The 19,267-nt window shown below is 38.1% G+C and overlaps 1 protein-coding gene across 1 annotated transcript in view; it reads right to left on the bottom strand.

The window, feature by feature from the left end:
* Positions 1–2,511: 2,511 nt before the first annotated feature.
* Positions 2,512–19,267, bottom strand: part of cbln1 (cerebellin 1 precursor) — a 65,578-nt gene continuing 48,822 nt past the window's right edge. Inside the window, exon 3 of the mRNA XM_041796127.1 lies at positions 2,512–3,880. Within this exon, the coding sequence (XP_041652061.1) occupies positions 3,683–3,880 (198 nt within the window). The 3' untranslated portion in view covers positions 2,512–3,682. The remainder of the gene's footprint in view (positions 3,881–19,267) is intronic.

Genomic DNA, 19,267 nt, shown 5'->3' on the forward strand with positions numbered 1-19,267 from the left:
GCTGCACACCCCTCAACAGTGAGAGCAGAGCCATGAGCAGATTCTCAAAATTCAAAATTTCAGTTTCATAAATGCACATAAATCAATCATGAGTCAAATCATTGCTGAATTTGGTCGATTTAATAAAAGCTAAAGTGGTTGGGTACCAGATGAAGTGGTTGGGAGCTGAGAGGATTGAGTCAAATGTTCTGGATCACTAAAAAGAGCTAAACTCCCATCACTACAGCTGATGGCACTGCTCATTATTTAACTGCTAGTTGTAAAAGCAAAAAGAAACAACTGAAATTTACATGAATGCGACTTTAAAAGGGAAACTTTTTGACATTTGTTGCAGTCTGTTGAGATTTTACTCAACAGTGTGAGAACTCACGCCCTTCGTGACTTTCGGGTCATAGTAAGAGCACACTCAATTATGGGTGGTATAAACATTTCCGTCTCACAGCAAATGCTGACAATAGACCTCTAATCTTAAAGCATTAGATGCATTCAGGCTGAGCAGAGGCAAGGATGAAACTTGTGCCCTCCAGAGATGAAAATGTTTTATCAGAGGGGGATATGAGAGGCAGAAGGAAGGAAATTCCCCTGGCAATTCCCACCCTGCGTATAAATAAAAGTCAAACTGTGGTGTATTTTCATTTGTTTCAAATGGGAAGAAACACTGTGATAAGAGGTCTAACCTAATAGTTGTAACTGGTCAGTCATCCCTATGTTATTACTGTTGTTGACTTTGCCTTTTTTTCTTAAGCTCTCTCCTTAAGATGTTACTAACCTGCAGATAAATTATCATTCTTTTTAGTCATATAACAATCATGTATTAACTGCATATTTCAATTACAAATATTTTGAACAGGTGTTGCAGCAGAGATTTTGTGAGAAGCTACCAGCTCACATCAGCAGTGTTCTACATCTGATTTATTTATCTATACATATGCATTAAAGAGCAGCAAATCAAACTCTGGAACTTCAGCAACAATGCTGCACAACAGTATTAAAGTCAATAAGCAGTGAGATTCTCTAACTACATGAAACATTTCAGAAATGGTGGGCCCAGCCTCCATTCAGAAGATTTTAGAGACGACCTCTTGACAAAAGCTTGACATTGTAATGTCTATGGATGTGCATCAGGAAACTTGACAGGTTATTCATGCTAAATCACTGCTTTTGTGAGGAAGTAACAGACGGCATATTGGTTTACGGAAACACAAAGAAAAGTTGTGACAAGGCTCGAGCACTTTAAATATAAACTGAAAGCCTCTACTTGCACTGGTATTGTCTTCAACCCTCTCTACCTTCATATCCAGAGGCTTTAAAAAACAGTTTCAGAGAGGTAAATGAAGCCAGCAGGTCTCCTAGATCTGCTGTGTTCTAGCTAGTTTCTTCTTCATGTCTTTTGTTATGACTGCTGCTTCTTTGTTTGTTGTTTATTATCAGTTAGCAAACTGCAAAGAGCATTACCGCCACCTGGATTTGGGTGCTGGCAACGTATAGAGCAGGGGGTCATCAAGTACGTCTACACAAAGGGCCAGATTTAGTCTTGACACAGACTCTGGGGGTCGGACTTTCAAATAAACGAAAGCTAAATTAATATTTTATTTATGGATGGTATCAGTATTTGTATATCTTTTCAAAATGCAGACAATTCTTAGGCATTACCAGATCTATCCTTATTATCTATAATGCAGCAGGCCACAAAGAGACAATTCTGCCCATAGAACTGGCTGGGCCCTTGAAAGTCCCATAAAATGGGCCTTCTGTGATTAAGAAGCACAGTAGACTCATTTTTGACACTTTTTAACCCCTTTTCACAACTTCATTTGGCCATTTCTGCAACATTCTGCCCCTCTTGACAGATTTTTTTTTATCATTTTTACACTTTTAAACCTATTTTTTGCCAATTTTTTTTGCCCATTTTGCCACTCTTTAACCCCTTTTCATTCCTTTGTCCTTTTCCAGGCTATTTTTTACTTTTTGCCACTTCAACCCAATATTTTCTACTCTCTATCCCCTTTCAAACCACATTTCTTGCATGTTTGTGACAATCTTGTATTAATTTTTTTCCACTTTTCATCTGTTTTTGCCACTTTTTAACCCCTTCTCAAACTTTTTGCCCCTTTTTCCTCTTTTACCAATTTTTGCCACATTTTAACCTCTTTTCACCACTTTTCCTGCCAATTTGTGTTCCTTTGTGTCGCTACACAAGCCATTCTGACGCTTATCACCTATTTCTGCCACTCTCTAACCCATTTTCATCACTTAATTGGGCCATTTTTGCAACACTTCTGCCAGTCTTAATCCATTGTTTTTTTTAACATTTACTAATAACGACTTACAAGGGAATTTCTATAAAAACCTATCTAATGTTAATCATTCTCAAAATATTTCAATGTGATTTTTTTTAAAGACACTCTTACAACCACACTATCTTCCTGTCCTCCTCTGGATTTAATGATCTTCTGGGGGCCAAACAGGAAGCTTTGGGGGGGGCCTGATTTGGCCCTTGGGCCGCCAGTTGATGATCAGTGGTATAGAGGTTGTGCGCATCAGTCTTTTTTCCTCTGTTTAGATATACTGATCATGTGACCTAACCTTGCTGGCTGAACCATCACCAATACAAATTCCATTACACCTCTTGTTCTGGTATAGCTTATTGTGAAGTGATGCATTCAGTTTCAACATTTTGTGACTTGGCAAATTTGCAACTTCACATTTGCTAATTGTGGCAACACAGAAAAAAATGCAAAGCTTGTCTCCAACAAACTGCCATTTGCTCTGCAATCAGGTATTAAAATATTCTCTGGGAGACAATTTACCATGATATGAGGTTCATACTTGCATGTTATTTGTGGATGCAGGAGACATGGATATGAGAGAATAAAGGAGACAGATAAGTCTTCCAAACAAAGTTTTCGAAAGCCAAAATTCATTGGGATGTCTTTAAAATTCATCATTACACTGCATATTTTTCCTGGCATCTGATTTTGTGATAACAGATTTGTATCCCTTATGAAAAATCTGGTTTGGCTTTGCAGTTGAGGCTGATCAAATCAAATCAGTGCTTTTTATCTCCAGCATGAAAAAAAGACAAAAACATGGCCACAGTTAAATGGGGATGACGGGAGCAGTTCTTCAAGAAACATTCTTCAAAGCTTGTGTTGATAGACGTCAATGAATTAATGACTGAATGAATGAATGTGGAGGGGGAGGGGGGTTACACTCGGGCTTTAGAACACTCTGGAACATATAAATGATCAATTGCGTCTTTCGGCAGAGAATAAAAAAAGTTTTGGCTGTCCAAAGCTGCAGTCAAGCCACAGAGAAAACAGAGGGAGGATGATAAAAGGACGGATGAAAGGAGGAGAGTGAAAAAGCTGGCCATACACTTTCATGTACTCCCTTCGTAAATCTCTCATTTTATCCTTTTATAATCACTCTGTGCCACACGCTTACATCTCTCTCACATCCTTCATCCTTCCTCTTCCCTCCTCCCCCTGCAGTGTCCAATCAGAGTCTGTTGTCACATTCCCTCTTCTGATGTCTTCTCCTTTTCCACCGTCTTATTCAAGTCCTCTTCTTTTTCTTACACCCCTCGTCTTCCTCCATCTGCCTTTTTTACATCATCACACTCTTTCATCAGCTCCTCCTCTTTTTGTTTCCATCCCCTGCTCCACCTCCTCCTCTTCCTTTACATGGGGAACACCAGGAAGCCAGAGAAGGTGGAGTATTTCCATCCTCCCATTAGGTTTCCTCTCTCCAGTTTGAGGTAGGCCCGGTCTCCTTTCTCCATCTGGATCAGAACGCCATTACTGGCTGCCTCGCGTGTCACATCCTGGTCGCCTGCAAACGCTGAAATCACCGGCCAGCCGTTGTGCATCAAGCTCACCTGGATGAGGAAGAAGAGGAGAAAGAGTGAATGAAACATATGCACAAATCTGTGAAATTATGACCTGTAACAGAGTGTTTATTTGCATGGAGCACAGTCAGTATCTCACCCCAATTTTTCTCCTTCGTTTGTTTTTATTACTGCTTTTTTAAGATTCTACAGTGGCTAAGGCTTTGTCAATACTGCAGGATAAAGAACAGCACAGGTCACCTGGGATCTCCATCCATCAACTACTTACAGTAGTTTATCATCTTTAGGGTTTCAGGGGGCTGGAGCCAATCCCAGCTGTCAGTGGGTGGGGCGGGGTACACCCTGGAATGCTGCCAGTCAGTCACAGGGCTGACAGAGTTAGACATCTCTCCCTCACACCTACGGGCAATTTAGAATCACGAATCAACCTAATCAGTATGTTTTTGGATTGTGGGAGGAAACAGGAGGACCCAGACTGTAGCCACACATGCAGAGAGAACATGCCAACTCCACACAGAACAGCCCTGCCCAGGATTTAAACCTGGAACCTTCTTGCTGTGATTTGACAGCATTAAATACTGAACGACAATGCAGCCCAAACATGGAATCTGACCTTGTTTTTTCTTCTTAGGATTATTTTTGGCCTGTCTGCCTTTATTTGGATAGTACAGCTGAAGAGAGACAGGGAATATGGAGGTAGAGAGGAGGCGAAGACATCAAGGACTGTAGCCTGTGTAAAAGGGCACCTGCTCTACTACCTGAGCCAAGCCAGTGCCTGAATCTGACCTCTTGGGTTACTCACATTTATAGTCCTAAATCAGATACAGATCTGGCCTCTGCAGTGCAACCTCAGTCTGAACAGCCAGGCCCGACTAGATGTGACTTATCACATGGCGCTTTCAGACAACCATTTGAAGACAGAACACTTGTGCTCCTGTTATGCTTTGTGTGCTATTTGTAAGAAAAAAAGGCAGAATGATGGGGTGAAGTCATCCCAACCCTGATCCACCATCAGAGGTTCAATGGCAGGAAATGTGCTATATCAGTGGAACAACAACCTGTCATTAGCAGTTCAACATAGTTTACATACTCAGAGGAAAGCACACTGTTAGAAAAATCTGAAGAAGTAAACATATCCCAGACTAAAATCACATACCTGCAGTGTGCTGCGGAAGCAACATTAGGTATAACTAAAATGTTTGAATGTTCCTTTACCCCATTTCATGTGAAATATTTGAAGAAGTTAATCGCTACTTGTTGTTTTTTTAAGGCACTGACGAATTCTGTAACTTTTTAAAAGCTTCCTGTTAGGTGAACTTACAGCTTGGACAGAGCTCGACATTGATGCACAGTGCAGAAATGAAAAATGTTAAAGGCCAAACGTATCTGTTTAAAAGCACATGGAACATTTCTGCACATCCCCACACCCTATGATAATAGTTTTGGAAAGTTATTACTCATTTTATCTCTGAGAGGAAGGGAGGGAAAGGGGACGAGAAGAGAGCGACTATGTGCCATATAAGGAGAGAAACTTCAGTAAACTGTAACTCAGTTTACCTGTAAGGGGTTAAAACAATCTTCAATTACAAATAACGTCCAGCACTCCAGTAAACATCGTCTTATAAATGTCGGGGGTTTTTAGAGCAGAAGCATTTGTTAACACCTTCCTCTCTTCCTGCAGACATCCGTAGCGCTCCATCTCTGGACATTTTCAAAAAACGTCTCAAGCACCACCTGTTCACCACAGCCAACAGTCTTCACTAAACCACCCCTTACTCTCATCCTTCCTCTCACATAGTTTGTCCATGTCTTATCTGTTTTTTGTAAAGCATCCTTGGGTTTCTTGAAAGGCGCTATATAAATTTAAGATGTTATTATTATTAAAATTATTATTATTATTATTAACACCTGTAGCAGCACACGCTCTGCTCACTGTTCTTGTGCGTTCACATCTGTAAACAATAATGTGGTTTCTTAACACCTGACAGTAATAGCGTTTATACTCGGGGGAGTTTGGTGAAGGATGGACAATTTAGAAAAATGAAAACTTCCAATTCCTAATTAAAATTTACATCAAAGTTACTTCAATAAAGAGATTTTCTCAAGAAGCTGTTCTTTGTTGTGCTTTCATTTTGTAATTTGGACTGTCCTTCAAACCTCAAACCTTCTGTTCAACTGAACATGTTTTATTTTGAAATAAAAAAACAAACTTCTAGTATGGGATGAAATCTGGTTAATAAAAGAAAAAAAGGACTTGCTACAGATTGAAAAGTGAATAAAAATGTCTAAAGGGAACAGTTAAAAAAAAGGAAATATTTGTTATCAGATAGCTTTTGACTTGTCCACTGAGCTGTCTGTGAGTGAGATGAGACACTTGAAGGCCACATATTATGCAAAACACACTTTTTCAAGCTTTTCTAACAAAAATATGTCCACTAAATCCAGACCCCCTTCTCTTTCTACTACCTTTCAGGAAATGTGTGCTGGTTTTCTCCTCATGATGTCATGTGGGGAGTTAACACCAGCACGAACTAATGATATAAACTTGTCTTAAAGGGGTAAAATATGTGACCTTTATAGGAGCAGCACTCTTTATTCTGTCACTGTGAGAGCAGAGATACACTTTGATGAGGATCATCCAACTGCTGCACCACCACAGCAGCTTAACTTTGGTGCACCTACCTCAGGACAAAATAGTGTAAAATTAATGTGATTTTAAAAATTGAATGTGTTAATTCTTGGCCTTAATGTCACCTCGATTAACATGTTAACAAAAACTCCTCTTTTATTTTTATGTTCAAAAAATAGAAGGCTGCAGTGCTTGGCATAGTCTGTTGTAGTATGACGTGTTAAGCATTATTAATATCCTCATTATTATATTTTCTTAAATGGAAAATCATACAGAAAGGAGGTTACAGTAGTTCAACTCTGCTTATTAAATTGTGCATAATAACATGATCTCTCTTCACACCAGCATGTCTCTGTCGTTCTGTGCAGCATGCAGGTCAGTTCAGGACGTTGACCTATTGACACAGGAGTCTGATACATGCCACATTTAAAAAATAATGTGAACACCCCAAAGAAAAGAACACGAAGGCTCGTAGCCTGAGAGAAAAAAATTTCACACACAGCAGACCCACACTGTGTCTGACTCAACAAATGTTTCAACAGGGAATAACATCTTGTTACACAGAGAAGGAGCTGTCAGTGATGTGTCTCCTTCTCTTCCCAGACCAGACAACACACACACACACACACACACACACACCACCCAGCAACTTTCATCCTTTCTCTCTGAGAAACAGCAGAAACAAAAGCGCTTGCTGGATTAGTTGGCCCGTATGCTTCACACGAAAAAAGATTTTATCCTACCCTGGCACCAGTGTAGAACTAAAACAAACTGAGATGAATGTTGGAGAAATGTCTGTTTATGCAGGATCACACTTTATAAAAGCTGTGAGATTACTGCCTTCCTGTGAGCAAACTTAGTTCCTGGATAAGGCATGAGAAAGAACACACGATGTGTGATCTGCATGTCTAGGTGTGGTGGTAAAGACAATCACTGCATGAAGGCTGATAGAGCATGAAGAAGAGGCCAAATATGCTCACAATTTTTGGCTCTGTTTTTTTTTTCAAGCTCAACATCTTCACAGTCTTTGATTTAAAGACTGGAAATTTATGGTAAAAAAATATCAAGATTTCAGTCTCCAAGACTCCTCAGTTTTCTTCTTAACTGACACCACCAGGCTGTGGTTATTACTAATGTCCAACACAGGAAGGACTCTGATTGGTTAAAGGAACAGTGTGGAGAATTTCTCCCCGGACTGTCTACATTATAACAAAATGATTCGCACTATGTTGTGTATTTTTGTTGAGTTCTTGCATACAAAGACTGCTGTATTAATTTATCATGAACATGTTTTTAGGAACTCAGTTTTGAGCTGTGCCCAACCTTACATTCTTTTCACCAACTCCCTACATAGGGGATGAGGGAGTATAGAGCAAGGCTGAATGATTTATTGTTCTCAGGTGTGACTGTGATGCAAACATCACAGGACATGTGACATTTGTCATGAAACATGTGATGCTGCAACTTCAGTGTTGTTTGTTGGAACTCAAAGGTGCCAGTTTTCTTGACTAATCTACTGCTGATGGTCAGAGGACTGAGCCCTGTGCATGTAGAGCTGGTGTTTCTCCAGCATGTAAAAATGAACAGAGTACTGCTGACACAGCTGCCAACACAGATACACCAGCATGACACTCGAGGCAGATGCTCAGTTACATGAGGTGGCTCTTACGTTATTGTATTCCAGCTAGGGGTGCTTGAAAAGATGATCCTACATCGTGACAAAACAGAATTTATTGGCGAACTGCTAGAGGGATCGATAGCTGAAAATGAAACTTAAGAGTTCATCCTTAAAAAGAACTCTGACAGTCTTGTAGGGCTGGACAATTCATCGAATATTAGATTAAATCGCAATATGGCCTGCTGCAATTTTCAAATTACAAAAGGTGCAATATTTCTTTGACCTGAAATTTGTGTCAGAGTACCAGCTGACAATTGTTTTTGCAACAGAGATGTTATGCATGACATATTATGCAATCATTCAGGTGCTATAGTTTTAGAATAGTCTTCAGAACAATCCTACATCCTCATTTTTCTTACTTTTTACTTAATAAAAATAAAAATGACAAAAACCCTTTAACTGAAATAATTCATATCCAATTTGAAATACGAGTCAGAATCATAAGAATTAGACACTTTTTAAGAATTGTTCAGAGCTTGTTTAGGAACAAAAGAAAGTTAAGGAATAATTGCATATCAAATGAAAATTGCAATATTGGAAAAAAAAAATTGCAATTAGATTATTTCCCAAAATCGTCCAGCCCTACTTATATGTAACTGCTTCTGGTCTTTCTGAACCCTAAGAGGTTCACTGGCTATTTGCCATCTTGTCAATACTTGTCTTTTGACAACATAAACCAGAAAATGTAAACCATGCTCATGTTTGGTTCTTTTTTCTGCACTACCTTAACTTTAAGAAATGAAAACTATAAACCCCCCTAAAAACATGATTTTTAAATTTTTTTATTCGAGGCAATATAGTGTTTTTTGTTGCTGTTGTTTTCTTTAATTACAAAATGCGAAAATTGTGAAAAAATAGTAGTGCCAGTCCTGTTTAGTATGGTCCACTGTCCCCTATGTGTCAAATTAATGACATTAAACAAAAAATGGAAAGAAAGCTCAAAAATCACGGTCTCCACACTAAGTGATTGCGATGCAAAATGACTTTGTTTTCATGCTATCATGACAAAAGTAGCGGATGATGAAATCTCGCTGCCGTGATCATGGACTCCATGATCACGGCCATGTAAAACTGTCTGTCAACAGACAGTTTTACAAGCAACACTATTCTTTACAAAGTTTGCAAACTTTTTGATGATCTCAAGAGATTCAAACAGCTGAGAGACAGACACTGAAGTCAGCACCGCAGCTTTTACTGCATGAACATGAGATAATGGAATCACACATGACGCTCTGTAATACTTGAAAAATGGATGTGGCTTAATTGATGTGAAGGGTGGAACTTTCTTTCAGCTAGGGAGGGCCAACCAAACCTGGGGGCGGTGCATAATATGCCCCCTTTAAGGAGGGAGGCTGTGATGCAAGCAATATACCAGCATAAAATGCTGAGACGTGTGCCATCACTACCCTGTGCAGCTGTCACCATCACGCACTGAAGGCATCTTGAAATTTACCCCAGTGATTGTATGACCATGACAGCAACTTTACCTCTCAAAACATACTAGGAAACATCTAAACTGGACTGACAGAGACACCTTTTAACAGCTTTTCTCCATGATTCTGCATGATTGTTCATGCACATACCCAAGCATTGATGTGCAATATCCATGTGATGCATAGCCAGAAAGACAGTTTCCTTTGACAATCGTTTTAAACACTGGCCAAGTGTTACCGGATGAATTTAACAGACTTAAAATAAGCCACACAGTGAGTAAAGTCGTTTTAACAAAGTATTTATCCATTGTGCTGACTTCAGGACTGCACGTTTTGAAAGTGATTGGGTCAAATTATGGTGTGATGAGATATCCGTGCTCAGACCTGGTTGGGCTTGAAGTGAATGCAGACTAGCAAGAGGAGAGGAGGGCAAACACACTTCAACATGAGTGTCATGAACTTTGTGTGCATACACACAAAGGATGAACATTTATCTGGCCATGCTGGACCCACTTATCACATCTTTAAGCATGACGTATCTAAAATGTAGACTACTTCTAAACTTTATGAAGTAAATAAACTTTTAAAAACAAACAAAAATGACAAAGCTGTCTTGGTTTAGTCATTGTCAGGCAAAATCAGATCATCACAGAGAAAATGAATTTGTGGAAACATTTCTCTGCTGAGTGTTTGATCAATAGTATATAAAGCAAATAGACTATGGAGTAGCAAAGATTGACTGACTTCAAGGCTATTTGCAGTGTTTTTGAAAACATTATTCACAATATTATTTCTCCTATTGTTTTATTTAATAATGATATTGAATCATGAAACTAAGAAAGATGGTTCCTTCTGAATCATATGAATAGATTTGTGATAAAATATAATCGATATAAGCTGACATCCAAGACTTGAGATCAAATTGAATCAGGACAAAGGCACTAAAATATAGTAAATAGCATGTGATTTTAGACACGGGCTCGCATACAAAACTAGTGCTGTCTTTCCTCTTAGAATAGTTTTACTCACCAACATGAACAGATAACCTGACAGCCCACATGGACTGTTTCACATAGCCATGTCCTGGGATATGCAGTGCTTAACAAATTTATTAGACCACCTGTCATATTTGTCTCAGAGACCATCAAGCATCATGAAGTGCTTTAATGCAGACTTTTTCCCTTTTAGTGAGCTCTCCACGTTTTACCATTTTAAACAGGAATGAGGGATTACAAACTGAATTCACCCAAATTTGAGCCGGCTCACTGGGCTTCTCTGAGAAGTCAGAAATGAATCAAGCATAACATTCAACCACTAAAACTCGTTTTTCTGTTCAGGAATGCAAGAAAATAACTATCATTTGACATATTCATCAAGAAATAATATTGTACTTTACTATTTTGTCAGTTTTTTTTTAATAAATCAGTAAATTTGAAAATTCATGGCTAACAATAATAATGATATTTTAGCATTAAAAATATCATTTGGGTTAAAGAGCTTCTATATATTGGTGTATTAACCATTGCAGAAACATCAAAAATGATTTTGGTAATTACCAATGCTGTTAATTTAGGGCAGCTGTGGCATAAACCTTACTTTGGTTAGGGTTAGGGTGGTCTAATAAATTTGTTAAGCACTGTATGTCACACCCCACCGGCAGTGTTTGGAAAGGGAGGAATCTTTAAAAAAAAAAATGAGTGGCTGATGACAATAAAAAAAACATGTATCCTGGAGTAGGCACTAGAACATGGCAGTTAATCAAAATTTAGATCAAAATGCAATATTTCCAACTGCAATTTTCAAAGCAGAGAAGGTGCAACATTTCTTTGACTTAAATATGTTTCAAAATACCAGTTTAAGAGCTTTTCTGAGGCAAAGATGTTATGACAAACACATCATGCAAACATTCAAGGGTCAATTTTTCCAGAATAATTTGTAAAAATGCTACTTTTCTTTTTTTTTTGTAAATGTTTGTCTTATCAGAAATGAGGAAGACATGAAATCATTATTTAGTTCATTATGAAAATCCTAATGAATTTGCAATCAGTCACAATAATTCTGCTTAGATATAAATAGTTCAGCCTTATTTGAATCTACCAAATATCTTTTGTTATTATATTGATTGATTTATTGCTTGTTTATTGAGAAATATATAAGATGAGGACCTTCAAGAACAATCACCTACAGTGGGCTGTTCCCAAAGTGGGAGTGCCCAGGGGGGTGCGGCAAGACTAAGCGCCACCATCTGCTGACTTCAGCGCTATAGAAGAGGATCCGTTTATTGATGCTTCCTCAGATTCAATGATGTGGTTCCAGTTCAAGCCCAAGATGTGGTCTTCAATTTGGATTGGAGTGGAAAAGGAGTCCTCACTACTGGGAAGGAGAACCCTGGCCACACTTCTCCTCTTTGCACCATCCTACCTGTGTGAGACAGCTTTTTCTGCTGTTGCCTCTATCAAGACACACACAGATCAAAACTTGACATTAAACATGAGCTGAGAGTGGCAGTCTCACAACTGCACTGAGGATCTGAGAATGTCTGTTGCACCAAATAAACCTACAGTCATCACTGGAATGATTGCAGCACTGGTATAGTATACAGTATAGTATTAAATCCCAATCATAATACTGTGGCTAGAAATCGTAATTAGATTATTTGGCCAAATCTTTCAGCCCTGGTAGGCGTGCATCTCTTAGTTTACAGCCCCGACCTTGAGAATAAAATCCATAGGGATCCTGACAGGCAGTCATTATTGCTGTTCACTATCAGTTTGAGTTGATAAAAAAGAGTCAGGAGAAGAGCAAAAACATCTTTTCCACCACGAAAAAATGTTCAGTGCGGTTCTTTGCTCTTGACTTAAGAAATGTCGTCTCTTAAAAAGCTGCCATTGTTCACAGGCTTGCAGTACATCAAAGCCACGCCCATAGTGACTAGGGGTGTAATGATCAATCGATGTATATTGATAACATCGATCAGTTGATTGATAATCCATTCAGATCGATAGATAATCAAAACATCGATTTACACAGTCACTTTTTAGGTACACTGAAAAAAGTAAAACATTGGTTGAACTTAAAAAAGTGAAGTAATCAATCACACGAAACATTTTGAATTGAATCAATTATTATTATCTTTTTTAAATTAGGTAAATGTAATTTTTTTAAGTGCAAAGAAACTATGTTTGAAGGTTGAGCAAACCTAATTATTTTAAATTGTCCTTAACTAAAAATAAATGTTTCATTTCCCACCCAATATAAATATTCCCCTCATTTGAACTTAAAATGTTTAAGTTCATACAACCATTTCATAAAGGTTGTAGAAATGTAATTTTTTAGGTTGTTTCAATTAAGAAATAATAGTTGTTTTTATTTTAAATGTAAAGTAAAGCAAATTAAATTTTCTAAAAAATGTTTTAAGTAGAGAATACAGCACTCAATCCTTTATCCATCCATTTTCAATACCACTTATCCCATTGGGGGTTGCAGGTGGTGGTGATGGCTTTAGCCTATCCCAGCCAATTTAGAGTCACCAATTAACCTAATGAGCATTTTTTTGGAGGTTGGAGGAGGCCGGAGTACCCGGAGAGAACCCACGCATGCATGGGGGGAATATGCAAACCCCGCACAGAAAGGCCCTGACTGGGAAGTGAACCAGCGACCTTCTTGCTGTGAGGCAACAGTGCTTGCCACTGCGCTGCTGTGTCTCCCACAAGTCTTGAAAGTCAACTCAACACATTTTTCCTAAAAACTCTTGCTACTTTGGCCCGATGGGAGAGCAGAAATGTATTAAACAGGACATATTTTGCCCTTTAAGACAAGTTTATATTGGTCTCAGAGGTCCCCAAGCCATGCCTGTGAAGTTTATTGCTGGAAAAACAGTAGTATAGGATTCTTGCAGGAAATGGATGTCACTCTCCTGATGTTTCAGGCACTTCTTTTCAAAGTTTAGGGCTAGACTGAGATTCAAACCATCAATCTCCCATTCAAAAGTCAGCAGGGTAACCCATTGAGCTATCCAGTATCTCTACTAGTAGCTGAGAGGAGGATCAAGAGAGTTCACATATTTTTGTTAGAAAAACCTGAAAAAGGGATTTTTGCATATGTCCCCTTTAAAATACTGCAGTGAAATTACAATCATGTAAGAACAAGAACATCTCAGAAAACGAGAAGCTGACAGTCTCTGAATTTGGGCTGTCATATTTGTAACCTCTGGAGATAAACCTCAGCAATAAGCGCAATCTCTTAGAGGGGGCCATGAAGGCTAAGGATGAATTATATTTGTATTAGATCAACTGCACAAAAAGCTTATGTTTTTCCTTCCTGTTTCCAACTTGGCACTTTCTTCTCAGTCGCAGTCAGTTCGCTGGATGCCTGTGCTGGAGTGTAGAGGGAGAGCCACTCAGAAAGTGACGGCTGCTGCTGCATCAAGTGTTTTTTGAATCCACTCGGGACCTATGGGATGTTTTTACGAATGCACATGTGCACAGCAGGCTTAATGCAATAAAAATACATTGACAGAATTTAATTTGGTGTCCAGCTGCCAGTTTAAATAAAAAATAGAGGTTCAACCATTAAGATAATTTAGAAGGTTTAGATTTAATGAACAAATCAATAATTTTAGGCCGTTATTAAACAAAAAAATTACACCAATCCAACAACAGCATTGTTGTACTTTTTCAGTGTAGCCTCAGGACCCACCAATACCTTTGATAACAAATCATGACCCAGATTTCCAAAACTGTCCAACAATGTGCGTTTAGAAAATAAGAATGTTGCTCTTAAGATCCTGGATGGAGCAGAATCCATGACAGGAAAAAGACAGGACAAAACTGACATGCATCACCTTTCCCCCTGATGATGTGTAAATTTTAATTTCCAGGGATCTTGAGAAATGACTTCATTAACATGGAAAAAGCAGATTTTTATAGCAAGAAAATGAGTAAAATGAGTGAATGAATAAAACATTTAAATTGACCCATTATCACATACAACATCATTTTGTCCAGACACATATTCATGACCCTGAAAGCTGCTTCATGACCCACTTTTGGGTCCCCACCCACCAGTTAGGAACCACTACTCTAAGCTACATGTTGCTCAGAGAGAGCACTTTGTTATTACTGATTTAAATGAGTCTAAACACGTGAGCTGTTATTCACAGAAGTTTCTATGAATAGTACTTCCTCCTTCTCACTTTCTTGTCACTTAAGCAACACTTTTTGCCTTTTCATAATTCACACACCATGTTGAGTTTTGGAGTTCAGCAGCAGCTCTGACTGACTCTCACACCTGAGCACTACATCTGTCAAAATATTTCTGCACACCCAGGAAGTCAGTAATTGTAAAAGTGATGCTAGCTGATGAAACACAGTCATAAACATCCCATAATTATACACTTATCCAACTCATTCTAGCTAATGGTCAGGAGAGAGAGTGTATTTGTGTGTGAGAGCGAGATGGAGAGCCTGTCAGAGTCAAGAGCTCTCTTGGCCAGGCTCTCCTCTTAATAGCAAACTGAACACATCCACACAGGCTGACTCACACAAAGTGTGTGTCCCTGAGTGTGTGTGCGCTCTGAACAGCCAGACTGTGAATTTGATGAGAACACTCAGACTATACTTAAACAATTTTTTATAATTATCAAAAGCTGGGGTCATGGCAGAATACACATTTGAAAATGCTGAAAATTAAGTCATTTAGGCCCACGACACATCCGCGGAGAGAGTTAGTGTTGTACAGTATGAGGCATGTGTGAGGTTAGAGAATAGTGTTTTGGCTAACCTGACCTAAACTTGGCTCCTGTTGAACCCATATTGAACCACAGAGAAAATAAGTCTCCTTCTTATACAAGTTTAACAGCATCAAACTCTTCACTTTGGCAGCTTTTTCTCCCTTTTCTCATCCACGGTCGTCCTCTCTCTGCAGTAAAGAATGAGGAACTCACACAGGGGAATGACACGCTGCTCAATATGGAGGAGAAATCACCAGTCAGCAAGTTTCAAACTGTTCTAGTTTAGTCTAGTGTTATTAAGTCTCATTTAGCATCTCATAGAAATGCACATGTCAATGTCACAGACGAATGGAGAGCAGTGGAGAAAGACTGCAATGTATTCTCTCCTTTATATCCCAGCGTATGGACCGATGACGGCGCACAGCTGTGCACAAACACTGACACCAATAAAACGAACTAAACATGAAAATATTTGAATCACTGCAGACACTACACCTGGTTTTATGATGATTCAGAGAAAATGTATGGTTTTAGGAAGGCCCTCCATTATACATTTCTCATTTATTTTCTTCTTATAACTATAGGTTCTTTGTAGATGATGTCATGCAGCAGCAGAGAATATTGATGGGTGAAGACGTGATTTCTACATAGAAAAATTCACCAAAAAGGCCATGTTTTGAGCTGTTTACAACTATGCCAAGCATTCTACGATTAAAAAATATAAACATTTTCTCAGCTTTTTTTTTGTGCCAGAAGTAGTGAAATAGGGCAAAAAATAAAATAAATTATACGAAGAAAAAAGTCAGAGAAACGGCAGCAGGCAGGAATAAAAAAAAAGCCAACATCAAAAAAAAAAAAAAGCCACCAAGGTGCCTGGTGCACCTTGGCCTTCACCGATATACACCCAGCAAGGTTATTATAGTTAACTAAAACTAACTAAATAACTAAAACTAAAATTTACAAGTCATTTTAGTTAACTGAAACTAAATAAAAACTAAGGCTTACTAAAAAATGACAGTGGTAGTTTTATGTCTGGAGTTGTACTCAAACTTCATCATTAAGAAAATAAAATGATAAGTGAAGAGTGGCCTGTTTCAATATGTTTTTAAAAATGTATGACATTCACTCAGCCTCGACATGTACCGATAAAAAACTAAAACTAATAAAATCTAAACTAAAATGAAGCATTTTTGCAGGATAAAAACTGAACTAAAATAACAAACCAGCAGTCAAAACTAACAAAAACTAAACTGAAATGAAACACAGAAAGTGAAAACGAAATAAAAATAAAAACTAATGAAAAATCCCAAACTATTATAACCTTGACACCCAGACCACAAAATCACATCATATGTTTATTTTAACTGGTAAACTATAACTGTTAAACTGGGATGAGCTCTGCAGATTTCCTTCAGTATAAAAAATTATCTTTGATTATTCAAAATACGCTTGTTAAGTCATAAAATTTAAAGAAGTAAAGAATAAAAATAATCAGACAAAAAAAAAGTCAGGAATGAGGGAAAGGAAAATAATTTGTTTGCTTTTCATATTTTCAATATTGCAGCTCACAATTATGTCTAAAATTAAGGATTTTACTTTTTTAAGAATTATTTTTGGGGGGTTTTCAGGCCTTTTTTAACAGAAGAGAACAGTGAAGAGAATTAAAAACGGGGAAGAGAAAGCTGGGGAGAGACACGCAGGAAAGCACCACAGGCTGGATTCAAGCCCAGGCCGACCACGTACATCAGAACCGCCTTAAACCACCAGGCCACCTGCACCCCAGGATCTGACTTTTTGACTCCTTTTTTGACCGTTTCAGTTCAAAAAGATTTTACTTTTACATCCTCTTATGTGTATGTGTTAAAGTAAAGAAAATAACCAAATAAAGCAGTTTTTGGTGCCCAGTAGATCATTTTCTGTTGCCGTGGAATCACAAAGCTTTCAGTATGGTGTGATTTTAACCTGTAAAGCTAAAATCATGTGAAAATATTGTGTAAAAATCTGTGATTCTGTGTGACAAGGTTACACCAGCAGAAAAGAGCTGAGGGATATTGGGGAAAACAGTGACATTGCAATGTTTTTACTTTTGCGATATATGTTGCATTTTTTGGCAATAAAAAAGGAACTTATACCAAATAAATGCAGTCTATTTTATGTAAATCTCATTCATTCTTAATCAGTGAATTATATTTTTACTTGTTTGGGTCTTTAACCCTAGAAACACCAAGACAGTTTTTACTATTTTTGGACCCCCTGAATTTTTTATGCAAAACTGCCTGTAGAATCTCAACCCTATCAAAAACAATCAAGTTTTAGACATTTTCAGGACAACCTTGCCCATCAGGATATGTGTGCTGCAATGATGGCAGATAAATGCATCAGTAGTTATTTAACAAAAACAACAAAAGTGAAAATGAATCTAATAGAACATTATACGTTATACAAATTACACCCATATTAAGCATGACTAAGCCTTTTCACATCTATATTTCGTTCCTACAGGCAGGGCTGTACGTTGTTGAATTTTTTATCCCCATAGCACTGGAGCTACAGGGTTGATAGTCTTGTAGCACGAGACAAAAAACTTGTAGCACAATATTTTGACTAATACTTATAATTTAATGTAAAGTAACAAATCTCTCTTAAATCCATAGTTATGTAACTTAATAAGGTAAAATTAAAGTCACAAGGTTTGTGATAAACTTGTAATCTAAATTTGTGTTTACTCTAACTACTGTATATGCTTACAGTTCATGCAGCACGGTGCTTCATTGTTCAACTCCTGTCACTATCTCTACCTCACCTCCCTCTCTCTCTGCATCTCATACTGCTGTCTGTCTGTCAGTGTGACTCATATTGGACATCTACGTTAAATGCAGACGCAATATCAATGAAGAGAAAATGTGTTATTTTATACTTCAACCAGCACTCTGTCATTTCACCAACTGATATCTGAGACAGGCCAAAAACGAGGGGTCGGTTGAGCAAGCTGCAGAGAGAGAGAGAGAGAAGCGGAGGACAACAGAGATTATGCTGGCTGATATTCATATTTAACATCACCTCGCCTAGGCACCTTAATAAAATCACTCTGGGGTTGTTTCAGGCAGCGCTCCTCTTAAACCTGACGTCTACCTTAGTGTTGTTAATACTCGAGAACGGTCCTGATCTTGAGACCACATTTTGGATGTCTTGGTCTTGTCTTGGACTTGAGAGCATTTTTACTCGGTCTTGTCTTTGTCTTGGACTGGTCGGACTCAGGATTTTCCATCAAGACAGGTCTAGACCAGCACTGATCTGCTATTCTTCTACTTCATTAATGTGATAATAAGGAGAAGCACATTCTAAAACAACAAATAGCTACACCTGCAAAAACTCAGACATCAGTCTATCTTATTTCCAGTCAGAAATACCTCTGAACACTTACGTTAGACCTCATTCACCTGACAAATCTAGATAAACATCTCATTTTCTGAAATTTAATATAACACAGGACTTTTCAGTGGCTTTTAAATACATACTAGGATTTATTTTTTACAAGAACTTAGTTAAACAAATTGTTAAGATTTGAGATTTTTGCATGTTGTGCTTTGTCAGAGTTGCAGAAACCTTGTTTTTATCTGTGAAATTTTTTAAAAAGAAAACTAAAATTAAAGAGAGAATGCTCTTTAACTGTTCAATCTTGTCATATTTTTTTTAAATTCATTTCTATGGTCCCGGTCTTGTCTTGGTCTTGGTCTAGACTCTGTCTCTACCCCCAAAAGTCTTGGTCTTGTCTTGGTCTTGGTGCACTCTGGTCTCAGAAAGTGAGGTCTTGAGTACAACACTAGCCTTCCTATGTTCATATGCCTTGAGCCGGCCCGTCTATCCTCACAGTGGCTGCATGCTCTCCGTGTGCAGAGTTATACATGATGTGAGGGACTGACAGCTTGATTTCATGTCATACTGC

This window comes from Cheilinus undulatus, linkage group 9 (genome assembly GCF_018320785.1).
Source record: "Cheilinus undulatus linkage group 9, ASM1832078v1, whole genome shotgun sequence".
NCBI classification, from domain to species: Eukaryota; Metazoa; Chordata; class Actinopteri; order Labriformes; family Labridae; genus Cheilinus; species Cheilinus undulatus.